Raw genomic sequence first — 13,772 nt, 5'->3', positions numbered from 1 at the left:
GCTTAACCATCCTTCGCAGGCGACATCATATGCAAAGATCTCGTCCATGGCTGGCCTGAACAGTGGGTATAGGATTCCACGCGCGAGACCTGACTGTCGGACAGACCATCTATGCTGGGCCTTGGAAAGCAAGGCAACGGGAAGCCCCGCAAGCCCATTTCCAGAAGACATCGTGGGAACTTGCTCGCGCAGTCTCGTGTTCGAGTTGGGTGAAATCGTAATGAACAGGCGTTGATTCAGGCCAAGACCATGAAGTCGGAGTACTCGCCCTCGGTCCAGGTCACCACCATGGAGCTGGTCTTGTCAATAGGTAGGTCGAATTCACTGAGTGCTTGTTGTCGCTCGATCATGAAGTGATTGTGGAATTACTCCGGACAGCTCCTTGTCAGACTGTGTTGCCCCTCTTCTCGCTGAAGTCGGAAGCTCCTTGAGCACGCCGAAAGACCTGCGGGTAGAGAAAAGCCTTTTACTGCTCGTACGCTGCGGAGAGACGACAGCGTCGTGGCCGACCGGAGGAGCGAAAGACACCCGCGAGGGAAGCGTTTCCGCGTACATTGTTCTTCTCAAGGGACATCTCCCAGTACCATCGATCGTGCACATCCTGGATTGGGATGAATCATCTCTTCCGAGCTTTCTCTGCCTTCCTTGCCACGCGTGTCCGTGCACAACTACGGCCATTCTGCAGACGTGTCGACTGACTGCGTAGTGAGTTGGCGTAGGAGACTTCGAGTGCGCTCCAATGGTCGTCCTTCTCGTTCCCCGGCGTACCTCACCGTAGCGTTGCTGTCACCATTGCATCCGGTGTATCTCGCCACACGGCGGTTGCACGTTTTCCATGCTTGCTTCTGCTTGTCTCTGACACATCGTTTCTGCGAGGTAGTAACGGCTCTGTCAATCACGCAAGATGACTCCAGAGAGTCTGTCAACCGAATTGACAGCCCTTGGTCTTGACTGAACCAGGGAAGCTGGGCAGGGCTTGTCGTTAAGGCGTGTCAAAATCCACCTGTAGACATAGATACACCGACTGACCATTTGTCGCATGTATCCCATCCCGCGTAGAGACATCGGATCAATGATGGGAGTGTCGTCCTCGTAGCACATCCAGTCAGTCTCGGCCATCTTGCCTTTGATCTCAGCTTGCGACTACGAGAGCGATTGCTGCATTCATTGCGTGGTTGATGATGGTGATGAGAGTGATCCGCATCTTCGGCTCTCCATGTTGGACGTCCCTTGTGCAGCCTTGACAAGTAGCCTGACGAGATTCTTGGAAGTTTGCGCAAGTAGCAAAGTCTTCAATGGCACGGCACATATATATTCTCGCGACGAGTGGCCCGCGCTTCAGCCCAGCAGCATTGGCTCAGGTAGACGAGCGAGGGGCATGCCACAAGAATGGCAGAGGTCAAGCAAACGGAAGGCGATAGCTGGACACGAGGACCGGCGTATGTGCACAAAGTGCTCCGGAAATCTGGACCAAGAAAAGAGCAGTGAGCTGACGTACAGGAAAGGGTAAGAATATGACAGTCATGGAATGGTCTGAAAGAAATGACGCGGGAGGCAATGTAAAGAAAAGAGGACACCGAAGGAAAAGCGACGATAAGAGGAAGAAGAACAACAAGAAGCAGAGGCACCAGACAGAAGTAATGACTCGAACAGAGGAGCGCAGGCGGGGCGGCAGACAGAACCGGAAGCAGGGGTGTGGAGAGGAGAGGCGACGAGGAGGCAGGGTGAAGGGGCAAAGCGAGGAGAGAAGGTGAGGAGAGAAGGTGAGGAGAGAAGGTGAGGAGAGAAGGTGAGGAGAGCCGGTGGGGAGAGAAGTTGATTATGCAAGGTCACGAGGTAACGGCGAGAAGGTAAGGCGAAGAGGTAAGGTTAGGATCCTTAGGAATAGGGGAGGAGTGAGTTAGGAAGAGGCAAGAAGAGGTGATGACTGCTGAGGGGAGACGTGATAGACAGGAAGCCAAGGATGACAGCAAGAGAGGAGGGATGACGGAACGGGATGGAATGGGAAGGAGCAACGATGAACGGATGAGAAGGACGATGAATGGAAAGAACGATAGGTGAAAAAGACGATGGATCGGCAAAAGACAGCGGATGGAAGGGACAATGAAGGGAAGGGACGATAATATAGAGATTCGACGACATGACGGGTTGATGATATGGAGAGTTGACGATGTGGAGCGTTGATGATGTGGAGCGTTGACGACATAACAGGTTGACAATATAGAGAGTTGACGTTATGGAGGGTCGATGAGATAGAGGCCCGACGAGATGCAGGGCTGACGAGCTGCAGGGCCGACGAGCTGCAGGGCCGACGAGCTGCAGGGCCGACGAGCTGCAGGGTCGACGAGATGCAGGGCCGACGAGGTGCAGAGTCGACGAGGTGGAGAGTCGACGAGGTGGAGAGTCGACGAGGTGAAGAGTCGACGAAGTGGAGAGCCATGGAGATGGAAGGTCGACAGATAGGTGGTCGATGAGTTGGAGGGTTGACGAGTAAGAGGGTCGACGAGTTGGAGGGTTGATGGGTGAGAGGGTCGACGGGTGGCAGCATTGGCGAGATAAGAGAGTCGACGGCGAATGAGCAGATGACACAAAGGGTCGACGACATATGTTATGATGATGGGAATGAGGGACGATAGAGAGTAAAGACAAACCTCGGGGAACGAGAAGACGAAGAGGAAGAGCATCAGCAAGAAGAACGAAGCGAGAAGGAATGATGGAGGAAGGGAGTATGAAGATAAGAAGATGGATAATGGAGAGGAGTAGAGGAAGGAGCGAGGCGGTTGAGGCAGGTGCGAAGAGGTTGAGGCAGTAGCGAGGAAGTTGAGGAAGGAGCGAGGGAACACGAAGCAACATTTGAGCAGGTACAACGACTTGGCATTCAAATCTCGATTGGATCATCTTTGGAGCTACCCTTCTTCTCCTTCTCGGGCTCCTGCGCCTTACTCGCCGCCTGTTGGAGCTGGGCGAACCACTCAGGCGGTCCGTCGGCGTATCCCTCATCCTCGGCCTCCACCTCCATCACATCCCAGTGCTCCCCATCGTCCCTGCGCGGTATCCTCGCCTTTCGCAACGTGAGGGCATCCTGTGCCTGATACCGACGCCACAACAAGACTTCACATCGGCGTACTCACGCGCCCCCACCCTAGCTCTCTTCCCATAGTATGCCTGCAGTAACGGCGCAGTAGCTTCCCTCCAGCACCTTCATGTTCCCACGGTGCGACTTCGCCCACGAGTTTCCTGTTATTCTCATGCCTCTTGCCACCGAGCTGCTCAACACAATAGTCGATGATGTCTTGCGGCTCGTCGCCGATGGCAACAGGGACTGAGACGTCAGACAGGTATTTGAAGCGTACTCTAGGGCCAGAGGCTTCGAGGAATTGAAAGACTTCGGCAGAAAATCCGTTGCCGGCCTTTTCAACGGCTTTGTCTGACTTCTCCGAGTAGTCCTTGCTAGGATCTGCCTCTTCATCGTCTCCCACCTGGGTCGCAACATCATCATCGCCGATCTCTCCTTCTTCCAGCTCTTCAGCGGCGTTCTCGGTGGCTTGTACTGGAGCTGGGTCGTATACGATATCATAAATCGCTGCTATATGGTAGAAACATCGTATCTTGCAGGGCTTTTGCTGACGCTCGTCGTCCCGGCCACAGTACCTAGCTGGGCACCAAGTCAGGCGTGCCAACAGGTCTGGTGAGCCGAGTGGGAACTCATCGATGACATAGTCATCGTCCGAGACATCATCTTCGGGGACCTGCTGCCCTTCATCGTCCGAGATATGCTGCCCGCCATCCTCCGAGACGCGCTGGCCTTCATCGTCCGAGACACGCGGCTCTTCCTCACCCGAGATACGCTGCCCATCACCGTCCAAGATCAGCTGCTCGTCATTGTCTGGGACACGCTGTCCTTCGTCGTCTGAGATATGGTGCTCGTGATCGTCCGAGACACGCTGTTCGTCGTCGTCCGCCATACGCTGCCTCTTCTCCGGTCTGAAGACATCGCCAAGGAAGTGAGCATGCGGTGCTCCAGCTCTCTTCTTGCTTGACATACTGCTTCTGATCTTGTGACGCTGGTTGCAGAGGCCCGAGAGAACTATGGCGTGAAGAACGCGTATGACTGAGAGGCACTACGTTGCTGGTGATAGGCAGAAGTATAATCGCAGGGTTTGGAGAGGAACAGCTATGCTGCCTTCGGAATATGAGTCGACTTTGTGAAAGGGCGGAAGAGAACAGCTATGCTGTCTCTGAGGATCGGAATGGTTCGTGGAAGGCAAAAGAGCACAGCTATGCTGCCTCTGAGGCTCCGAACCGACTCCGGAAGGCAAAGGAGGAAGAGATGCTGCCGCGATATCGATAGAAGTGAGAGAAGACAGCTATGCTGCCTCCCGAGCGACGAGAGAGAAGTGATGGCACTTGAATCCATGTGCAGCAGGCGGAAGCTGGGGAAGCCGCGACGCAGGCTGCAGCCGAGAGAAATCGCAGGAGTCTTGGCAAGTGTGAATCGCGCACACAAAATCGAGCAGACGGTCTCCAGGTCCGACATCTGAATTATCCGCGCCTTATGAGACATACTGCACCTAACAGTGACCTGCAATTGACCCTATCTTCATCTGAATGTGCCATGGTGGTGTTCAGAAAGTCTCCAGCGTCATGACCACTCCTTGCTCGATCGTCTGGGCTCGGTGGGACTTTCCTGAGCTATGTGCCGACGCCGTCTGATCCAGTTGGGTCTCCACGATATGTCCGGCTTCTCCTTCATCACTTATGAGGAACTGACCAGGACAGAGGCTGGCCTACAGCGAATGCTCGACCATCACTCGCGAAATTGCCGACCTCGATGCGATTCCTACCTTGTACTATCCGTCAGCTGCTGCTTGCGGGACGATGCCCATCAAGAGCCTTTGGCCTGGTCGCACGGACGTTAAAGGTCCCGAGTCGTTGCCTGAAGCTGTCGTGATAGTGACGCCTTATTGCCTTTTGGTCTTGGCGTTCGTGGCTCCACTACAAACTCTCGATTGCTCTACCGTTCCAAGGTTCGCTACGAGAATTCGTAACTCTTTCCAGGCTTTGACGCCAACGTGAACTTCATCGCAAGGCCTACTGTGGAGTAACCCCTGTTACAGCTAACCTGGGATCATCTGTCTCTTGAGAAACGTCGACTGCCGCATTCCAACAATGTCTGCCCGAATATCAACCCGCATCAGCATCCGCTGGCCGCCAGAGCCTGCTTCTGAGCCCACGGATACCCTTGTCCTCAGTCTGGGCGGCTACTATGTTGACCTACGCATCGATAAAGCCACAAAAGGCATTGACTGGGCACTGGCCGGGCAGAGGATTGTACTCTCGGAAGATCCTCGTAAGTCTTTCCAATCACTGGATGTCGGACGCTGAAGCAACTAGTCAAGGTTGAGTTCACGCACCCGATAGATTCACACTGCAGCAGACCCGGCGATGAAGGTGAGGGACAGGTCGACGTCGGCGACTTCACGAAGCTGCCAAACGGCGATGATCTGGAGACCGGAGAGATGGCTGCACCGCACATGGGTGGCCGAGTGATGCCTTATGAGGAGATCTGGCGAGAGCTTGATGACGACCTGTCGAATGAAGCATGGATTCTGGAAGGTACGGATGAGACTCGAAAGACGTTTTATGGGCGCGTCGGCGGTTATTTCCTGGCGATGCAGCGCCATACTCAACCTAACACAGAAGTCTACCAGTACTCTGCAGTCAGGGAAGACCTGCAAAATAACGAATGGCACAGAAAATATGCTGTTGGGGATGTCAGCGCGATATTGGCTGCTGAGGCAATATCCGGCGCTGCAGGCTGGCATGTTGGAAAGGAGATTCATCTTGGCAATGGCGAGCGATATATCGTACGAGCTTTGTCACAATAGGCAGTCTCTGGGACGCGAGACTTGTTGAGAAGGTCTTCAGACCACGGTCGGGAGCCACCGATGTCTGTGTCGAGAGCGAATGGTACATTCCGGGAGTTGTGAATACACGTGTGTACAACTCCACCAAGTATCCTCCAGACATGTGCCAGCTGAGGATATTCATGCCCGTGGCATGACCATATCATTTTCGACCACAAGCGATCACCCATGAGGTGGGTCCGGGGTCCACTCCAAAGCTCATGTGAGTCGCGGTTTGCTGCCCACGAGGCTCACCCGAGAGTGTCAACCGGTCTCGCATGAAGCCCTTACGTACCCAGTCATCCGGCGTCACCGGAGCCAGTCACCCGGCGCGTGCCAACGATTCCCCGTGCAGGCGTATGCATCCCTGAAGGAGACCCATATTGGTGAATTCTCTGACGATGCCGTGCTCTCGAGGGCCTCGATGCGCAAGGCCACTGCCTCCTTGCCATCTCCTTGATTGCCACGCTGTGAGTTCTGGAGGCCTTCCATGCTGTCCTTTAACATTGCTGGCTCCGTCGACTGAGTATCAACCGCGCGTGTCCGGGAAGAAGGCCTTAGCCAACATCCCCATCGTTGGGGCGCAAGTTGCACCTTCCGGACGACGCGCTTGCCATACAGTCCTTGCCAGCGCACAGGCTTTGTCATTCGTCGATCACTTCTCTTCCGTTCATTCGCGACCCGCCTCTGCGACTCGAGGGCACTGATGACCTTTCACTAGAATCCCCAAGCACGCCACATTTGAGGGAAGTAGTGATAGATAGACTTGATACTCCTGAGATGACAACACTGCTCCGGAAGACATAGGTTGCTCGGCGCGATAGAGCGCGCACGTGATTGTCGGTCTTGTTGTTCGGTCGCCGCTGAGTGGGACACAGGTATCGGTCAATCTGCATAGGAACGGTATAGAAGCACACCACTGATCAAGATCAAGACCAGAACCGTCTTCATCCAGCTCACAAGCCATCCATACCGTTCTGAGGCAACCCAAGATCGGTCAAGAAATGTATAGTCTGGTATTCGACTGAGCCAGGCTGCGGGTATCCCGTCATATCCGCAGTCGACATCGACCTGGCGTTGTAGAATTCATCATTATCGAAAGCCGGAAGAAAATCGCCCACAAACTGACCAAGATCCATATCCGGCTGAAACGGAATGGCGAAGTAGTTCGACGGATTAGGCATTGAGTAATCGCTCGTGTCGAAGGATGGCGCCTGGACGGCTGGAGGAGGTGCTTGACGAGGCGGTTCACTACGGAGAAGAGTGTTCGAAGAGCTGTGAGGCGATATCGCCGGCCTGCTGTTGAGAGAGCTCCGTCTTCGGGCATGTTTGTCCCGACGGCCTGTCATATCCATAAAGAGATTACGCACCCACCTTGCGAGGACGTAGACTTGCTCAAACTGCTTCAAAGCTAGGAGATATGGCCGCATCTTGGCCGATAGCTGCTCTTCTGGGATCGTTGTGCTCTTATGTCGCTCGGCATGTACTATCAGGGCGCTGAAGATGGCGGAAACGTAGATCAGGGGAAATGATTCTGGCGTCCAGTAGAGCAGCGAATCCTCAACGAAGTGCGCGATGTTATTCGAGGCGTCGAAGAGAATGGCGGCACCTTCCAGATCCGGACTGGTAACAGGAGACAGACGTTGTAGCCGTCTCTGCAGATTGAGGATGTAGTAGAAGTAGATGACTTTCAGCAGCAGGCTCAATTGGTGTCCTTCGTTCCACAATGGCCACCCCTGTGCTTTCTTCAGCCAGGTCTCGAGTGTACTCTGTATTTCTCGGCGCGCATGTGACCGGATGTTCGCATCTTTGCTCAGAGGAAGCTTTCGTGGTGAGCAGTGGCGGAAGTACATCTTGGAAACTGCTTGATTGAGCTCAACTGAGAGAATGATGTATCGTGCGGTCGCAGGCTCATCGTCAGGGAAGTCGTCCATCGTCAGCTCCTCTACGTCGTAGTCCGCATCGTTGATGACCACCGGCACGCCCATCGAGAAGCATAGCTGGCGATCACGAATCTAGATAGTCAGCATTGACCCATTTCCACAGAATTCACTCACATAGAAGCACCACCAGATCCTCCGCCACCTTGACTTCTCTTCAGCAGACATCTTACTATCTTTCGTACTTCGATGATATCCCATACACTGTGCAGACCGTATCGCCGTCGAGAGCCACCACAAGGAGTCCTTGTAAGTAGTAGGCTTGCCGAACCAGTAATGTAGGAGGTACGAAGACAAGACCATCGTCGTCCGATCCGAGTCTACGTCCGCGTCGAAAGACGCACAAGCGCGTGAGAATAAGTCATCTTGCGCATCCATCCGGGTGCTGTAGCCCATCAAGTGGAAGGTCTCGGGCTTGCAATGAATCGACGCAACGAAGAGAATGCTTCGCAGCAAAGTAATCGACACAGTCCGATCCCTGACCGAGGCCAGAAATGGGGCCTTGTCGACGATCGGACAGAAGACGTGAAAGCGCGTAAAGTACGCTTCCAACAGCCGCTCTGTGAGGTTCTGTGGAGGCAGATCAGCGGGTACAGGTCGGGCAACTTTCGGCATATCGTGCATTGAGTGCTCGCGAGCACGATGTAGTTCGGTGAATCCAGTGGTCGAGTTGCTGTGCGCCAGTACATACGATGCATACCAGCTCTCGCCCACGAAGCTCGCTCGTGCGTCATTCTCCTTGAAGCTGCCACCTCTGACATGATTCATTGGCCGAGGCGTTGTCGCACCGGATTGGGAATCATCTGGACCACATATCCTGGCCAGTTCATGGTTGATCTCAGGCTCCGAGATACTACGCATAGGTGGACGACCATCTATATGATCCTGAGGACTCTCGAATCGATCATTGGGTGACAGGCGCTCAGCACCTTCTTCTGGCGCCACATACCGTCCATCGGAGCCTCTTGTATGGGGTCAGTACTGCTCCAGCATCATAGCCTCAACTCACCTTGTCCGTTTCGACTTCACCAGCTTGCAGTTCTCCTCATTCTTCGCCTTGCGACACTCCGAGCATGGCAAGCCGTTGATCCAGCCATCGCACTTGACTCGGCGTTTATTACATCTCTCGCACGCCGTACCCCGCTTCGGTCTGTCAGGCTTGAACGTCGCTGTAGCCGAGACCCTTCCGCTTGACCCGTCAGTCCCAGGCGACGGTAGCATAGAAGCCATCAAGGTCGACGTCTGTCCATCGACAGGACATCCGGTAATGGAAACCTTCGAGCAAGTTGGGAAGCCTGAAGATGATGGAGAAGCTTTCGATCGGGCTAGAAGTGTCAACCCCACGCCCCACGCGACTTAGGGCTGACTCAAGCTTCTCCCCAGACGGCGACCATTACTGACTAAGCAGGCGTGGCTAACCCACTGGTTTGCCGGCGGCGGAAGACTCTACCCGAGCGACTCATCAGCAAAGGAAACTTTTCCATGATAGGTTTGAGGGGATGTCATTGCAGGAGCTAGGCTCTATATTGCCTGAGACTGCTAGGGGGACTGTTGTTCACGCCTTTCGGCTCGAGGCGGACCCATACAGGTCATTGAAGATCATGGCCTACTCCAAAACCATCTGCCACCTACACATGGGCAGCCTTCTCGTTGGCGGTCGCGATCTCAACCGTACTGCCACGACGTTCCGCCTCCTGCGCCTGCGCTCGGGTGCCCATGTGCCCGCTTGGCAACTGGTTGAGAGCATCTTCTTCGGCATCAAGCTTGCGGTGCGAGAGCCAGAACAGGATACCTCCAATGAAGGCAATAACACCGAAGGCACCGTAGTTCCAGATGAGTAGAGGATCCAGAGACAACGCGACGAGAGCTTCTCCAATAGCGTTCGCAATGGCGGTCTGGAACAGAGCAAAAGCCTGGACCAACGAACGCATGTTCTTTGGCGCCTTGGTAAAGGCATACTCCAGTGATGTGATGGAAGCAAGAATCTCTGAGATGGCAAGGAGGACGTACGAGCCAGACTGCACCCAGATGCTGATTGTCGCGGGCGGGCAATCATCTCCGTTGGGAAGACCTTCGGATGGATAGTAGCCACATTCGTTGTGCTTGTAGATGTAGGCCTGCACTGCAGCAGCCCAAGCCATGGAGGCAGCGCCGAAGAAGAAACCCAAAGTGATTCGCTTGATGGGCGTGAAGTTGATCTTCATACGTCGCAAGCCAGGTAGATGACCAAATCGAAGATGGGGATGAATATGATCAAGGCGAGTGGATCCAACTGAGCCACGATCTCGGAGGAACGCCTTGGTGGCGCATGGTATCAGCCTGGGACGTGAGGTTGTTGTTGATCTGATTGTACGTGACCCTAGAGATCTGTTAGGCACTGAAACCTTCATGAGCTGAGGAGAGCTTACCAATACAACGGATACCACAGGAAGACCGTGCACGCCTTGAAGCCTCTGCGGACCTCGTCGACCCAGTGATCATCGAAGGTCATCCACTTCGGGCGCTGTTCAACGGGGATTCGACTGGGCTTGACGTTCTCCCAGAATGACATGTCCCTCATGTTCTTCACTGTCTTGAACGGATTGATAGACCAGCGGCCCTTCGCGGCGAAGAACCAGAGCTTCATTGCCGGCCCGAGAACGCTACCCTGTGGTGGGCGGAGCTTGTAGTACTTCTTTCCCAACACCATCACCAATGGACAGAAGATGAACATGATAGTCGGCAGCAAGAAAGCCAACCAGTAGCCGACGTAGAGCGCGGTATATGCCATGGTCAATTGACCAATCAACGCACCGATATTGATGAACAGGTAGAACCAGTTGTAGATGCGGGCAGACGTCTGGGCGGGATCTACGATAACCTTCTTCCCATTTTTGCGAGTCTCGACCCTGAGCTTCTCGCCGACAATCTGTTCCGCGATCAAGGGCGAAATGTTTGGCTTGAAACCACCGGTACCGAGGCCGAAGATAATGATGGCGATGATGAATGCGGCCATAGCACTGTCGGGGTTCTTCAGCACTGATGGCGCTGCACCTCCGACCAGGATCACATGGCCAACAAGTGCAGTACCGATTGAGATGAGGATGGTGTTGTATCTGCCAAGATAGGTATCGGCCACCCAGGCTCCGAACAGAGGTGTGAAGTAGCACCAGAAGGAAAAGAATGTGCTGAGACCAGTTGCTGTACGCTGACCTTGGCCAAGCGCACCAGGATTGTTGCCCGTTTCACCGCCGGGGTTTGGAGCGGCGCCCGTGGGTGTCAGGAGATTCCGCTGGATGAAATTCTGAAAGAGAACCTGAGTGCCGTAGTATGAGAAGCGCTCGCACAATTCTGCAGCATGTTAATTCAGGCCGTGGTGAGATGATGTGATCAACTTACCAACGAAGGCGATAGCATAGATGCGCCAATTGATGTGGTCGGCAACACGAGGAAGCTGATGCAGTTCCTCGTCGGTCGGAAAGTCATCACCGTAGCCAACGATGTCTGATCGAAGGGTCGGCTTGCCATCGACAACGGCAGGAAGCTCAGTGATACTGTTCCTCTTGTGCTCGGGATGGTTTGGATCTCCTGGTATCAGTAGTGAAGGGTCATGGTTGGCCCCAGCCCATGCTTCGCTCGCCATGTTTGAAAGTGTCTAACGTGGATCACGATTGAAAATGAAGCAGAGTGGAAGAATGCTGTCCGTGCGGAGGTCTTTCCTTTGTAGCCGGCCACAGCGGTGGTAGTGCAACATACGGAGATCACTGACGACAATTGGTCGATTCATGCTAGTGTATTGAAAGGATTGGCTTCAGCTGCTGTGATTGACGCAGGTGGCAATCGCTCCTGCAGTGTTGTGTGGCTGGCATGATAAGAAAGAGCACTTCGCCTCTCCGCCTGCAGGCCCCTGGACTGCGACCCTGTTCGCCGGATTACATTTGATGCTAGCGATTGCTTCCATAGGGGAAAGTCTGCTAAAGTTTAGATCGCTAAACCCTCTCGAGAGCCTCCAGTAAAGTGAAGAGTGGTCGATGCGACGATGGTCGAGGTCGGCTCTCGGATAGTGCGGGGGCAAATCTTGAAAACCATAAGCTATTGCTTGGGGATGCTTGTCCGAAGCTTATCCCTGCTGTTGCATTCTGTAGATCCCCGATAGCAACCCTTAATCAGAGTTCTTCTGCTCTGAATTTTCCATTCCTGTTCGTTGCTGGATCTCGCTCCTCCGACTTTCTGGTTCTAGCCAATGTCCTTTCGACGTTTCTTGTAGGTTACTAGAAACCCTCCTCGCTGAAACGGGAAGCTCGCCCGTTGCAGGTTTTCCAGAACGAATTGCGGTAGACACAAAGTTTTGAAGTAGGGTAGATCATGGCGCTACCCTTGCTGGCAGTGCTACGCTGTGGCTGCTCTTATCACCAGCAGCGTTGCATTTAATGCCTGCTCACTGGTGAACTGATCTGACCTGACATGTGCCGCCATTCTGATCGTGGAATCATGGCAACCGCGCAATGCACGTCGTCGCACTTCCTTGGCTGAGGACACAACGTCATTCTGCTAGTATACCAAACAACAGTCGCGTGCGCTGCCAGTAGCTCTCAGCAGATTTGGCCTCGGTCGACTCCGGTGGCAATGCTTGTCCATCACGCAATGCACAAGCTAAAAATTCCGAGTCAAACTTCTTCCAAATAGCTTCGCTATCTGTGGGGAAGAGTTCGTGTCTCAAAGCCTTTTTCACGCTTTTGATAGCCGGACGCGACCAGATGTCGCTACCTCCAATCTCCTGCATGGTATCACACAATCCTTGTAGTAGGTTGAATGCGGCTGGAGACGGCAATTCATCCACAACGGCCTGATGCTCTCCTTCATCGCCAGGCTTGTGCTGCTGAGCGACTTGAGTGGCAATCTTGGTCGCAAGTTTAAGGTGAAGCCTCGGTATGAGGTCTCCTAGGTCCTTGAGCGCCACCTCCTCGGGAAATGCGCGCCGAAGCGGTTGCATAACCAGTCTAATGGCACGCAACCAATAGACTGTCAAATCGAGATCCGGCTCTTCTCTGATTGTCTCGTTCACAGCGCTTGCCACCGTCGTTGTCAATTGTTCTAGAGACTGCCTTAGAGATCTTCTTGTCTGACTTATCACTTCTTCGGGCTCGTCTCGAGAAAGCGATGTTATCAACCGAGCTGCTTCGTCTTCCTGCTCGTCGCTTGGCTCCTCAAGCATATCCCGCCATCTGATCGACTTTGTTTTGTCGCTAGCAGATATCGCATCTGCCACAGATGCGATCCACGTGTCCAGTGAGCCAGAAACAACGAGGAGGGACTTTCTGTGACCATGGTAGCGCTTGTGAACCTGTTTGAGAAAATACCCACTTCCGCTTCCTAATGGCATAGCAGCCAGCTTAGCATTCCATAGAGACAGACCATCTGGCGGCGGAGCACTCGGACTGGCAAGCATCTCAGCTATCCTGCCGAGCTCTCTTACTTGTAGCTCCCCCAATTGGGCAATACGAGAGTTAACCTGTGCTGCGACTGTCTGACGCAGAACTTTTCCTGCCTTGGAGTCGAAATAACATGGCAGCACGAGAGACAGGAAATTTTGCCTAACAGCAAGGACTTCTGAGACGTCTGAAGCTCTGGACGCCTGATCCTGTAACACATGTGTGAATATCTGGCAAGCGTCGCTCGTCCATTGTTCAAGACTGGTGCTGCTCTCTGACACGGATACTGGCTCTCGTTTGAAATAAGGTGTGAACGTATTTGCGTCCTCGGAAACCAACGATAGGACCTCATATGATGGGATTACCTCAGTGCCAATCAAATCAAGATCTTGTATGATCGGTCGTCGTTGCAAGTCATTCAACACGTCGCCCAGTGGTCTTCCAAACGCTCGCCTGAGCACTTGCAGAGTAGTGAGTATGTACTGCAGAACTTCCTCGGCCAGTCGTGGAGAAGA

At 53.8% G+C, this 13,772-nt stretch overlaps 5 protein-coding genes across 5 annotated transcripts; 1 reads left to right on the top strand and 4 right to left on the bottom strand.

Annotated features, from left to right (window-relative positions):
• Positions 1 to 2,878: 2,878 nt before the first annotated feature.
• Positions 2,879 to 4,043, bottom strand: AB675_9269 (uncharacterized protein; the record flags this gene model as incomplete). Its single annotated transcript, XM_018149786.1, has 2 exons — positions 2,879 to 3,082; positions 3,132 to 4,043. The coding sequence occupies 2 exons, from the start codon at positions 4,041 to 4,043 to the stop codon at positions 2,879 to 2,881; spliced, it is 1,116 nt and encodes a 371-aa protein (XP_018001729.1).
• Positions 4,044 to 5,169: 1,126 nt separating this feature from the next.
• AB675_9268 (uncharacterized protein) lies at positions 5,170 to 5,888 on the top strand (the record flags this gene model as incomplete). The annotated part of the gene is made up of 2 exons (XM_018149785.1): positions 5,170 to 5,350; positions 5,395 to 5,888. The coding sequence occupies 2 exons, from the start codon at positions 5,170 to 5,172 to the stop codon at positions 5,886 to 5,888; spliced, it is 675 nt and encodes a 224-aa protein (XP_018001675.1).
• Positions 5,889 to 6,862: 974 nt separating this feature from the next.
• Positions 6,863 to 10,050, bottom strand: AB675_9267 (Cutinase transcription factor 1 alpha; the record flags this gene model as incomplete). Its single annotated transcript, XM_018149784.1, has 4 exons — positions 6,863 to 7,921; positions 7,964 to 8,810; positions 8,856 to 9,035; positions 9,479 to 10,050. The coding sequence occupies 4 exons, from the start codon at positions 10,048 to 10,050 to the stop codon at positions 6,863 to 6,865; spliced, it is 2,658 nt and encodes an 885-aa protein (XP_018001359.1).
• Positions 10,051 to 10,099: 49 nt separating this feature from the next.
• Positions 10,100 to 11,468, bottom strand: AB675_9266 (putative peptide transporter ptr2; the record flags this gene model as incomplete). Its single annotated transcript, XM_018149783.1, has 3 exons — positions 10,100 to 10,205; positions 10,255 to 11,176; positions 11,225 to 11,468. The coding sequence occupies 3 exons, from the start codon at positions 11,466 to 11,468 to the stop codon at positions 10,100 to 10,102; spliced, it is 1,272 nt and encodes a 423-aa protein (XP_018001723.1).
• Positions 11,469 to 12,368: 900 nt separating this feature from the next.
• AB675_9265 (uncharacterized protein) lies at positions 12,369 to 13,274 on the bottom strand (the record flags this gene model as incomplete). The annotated part of the gene is made up of 1 exon (XM_018149782.1): positions 12,369 to 13,274. One exon carries the CDS (start codon positions 13,272 to 13,274, stop codon positions 12,369 to 12,371), a length of 906 nt encoding a protein of 301 aa, XP_018001469.1.
• Between the last annotated feature and the right edge of the window lie 498 nt (positions 13,275 to 13,772).

The sequence above is a fragment of the Cyphellophora attinorum genome (genome assembly GCF_001299255.1).
Source record: "Cyphellophora attinorum strain CBS 131958 chromosome Unknown Contig9, whole genome shotgun sequence".
NCBI lineage: Eukaryota > Fungi > Ascomycota > Eurotiomycetes > Chaetothyriales > Cyphellophoraceae > Cyphellophora > Cyphellophora attinorum.
This window is presented reverse-complemented; position numbering and strand designations above follow the sequence as displayed.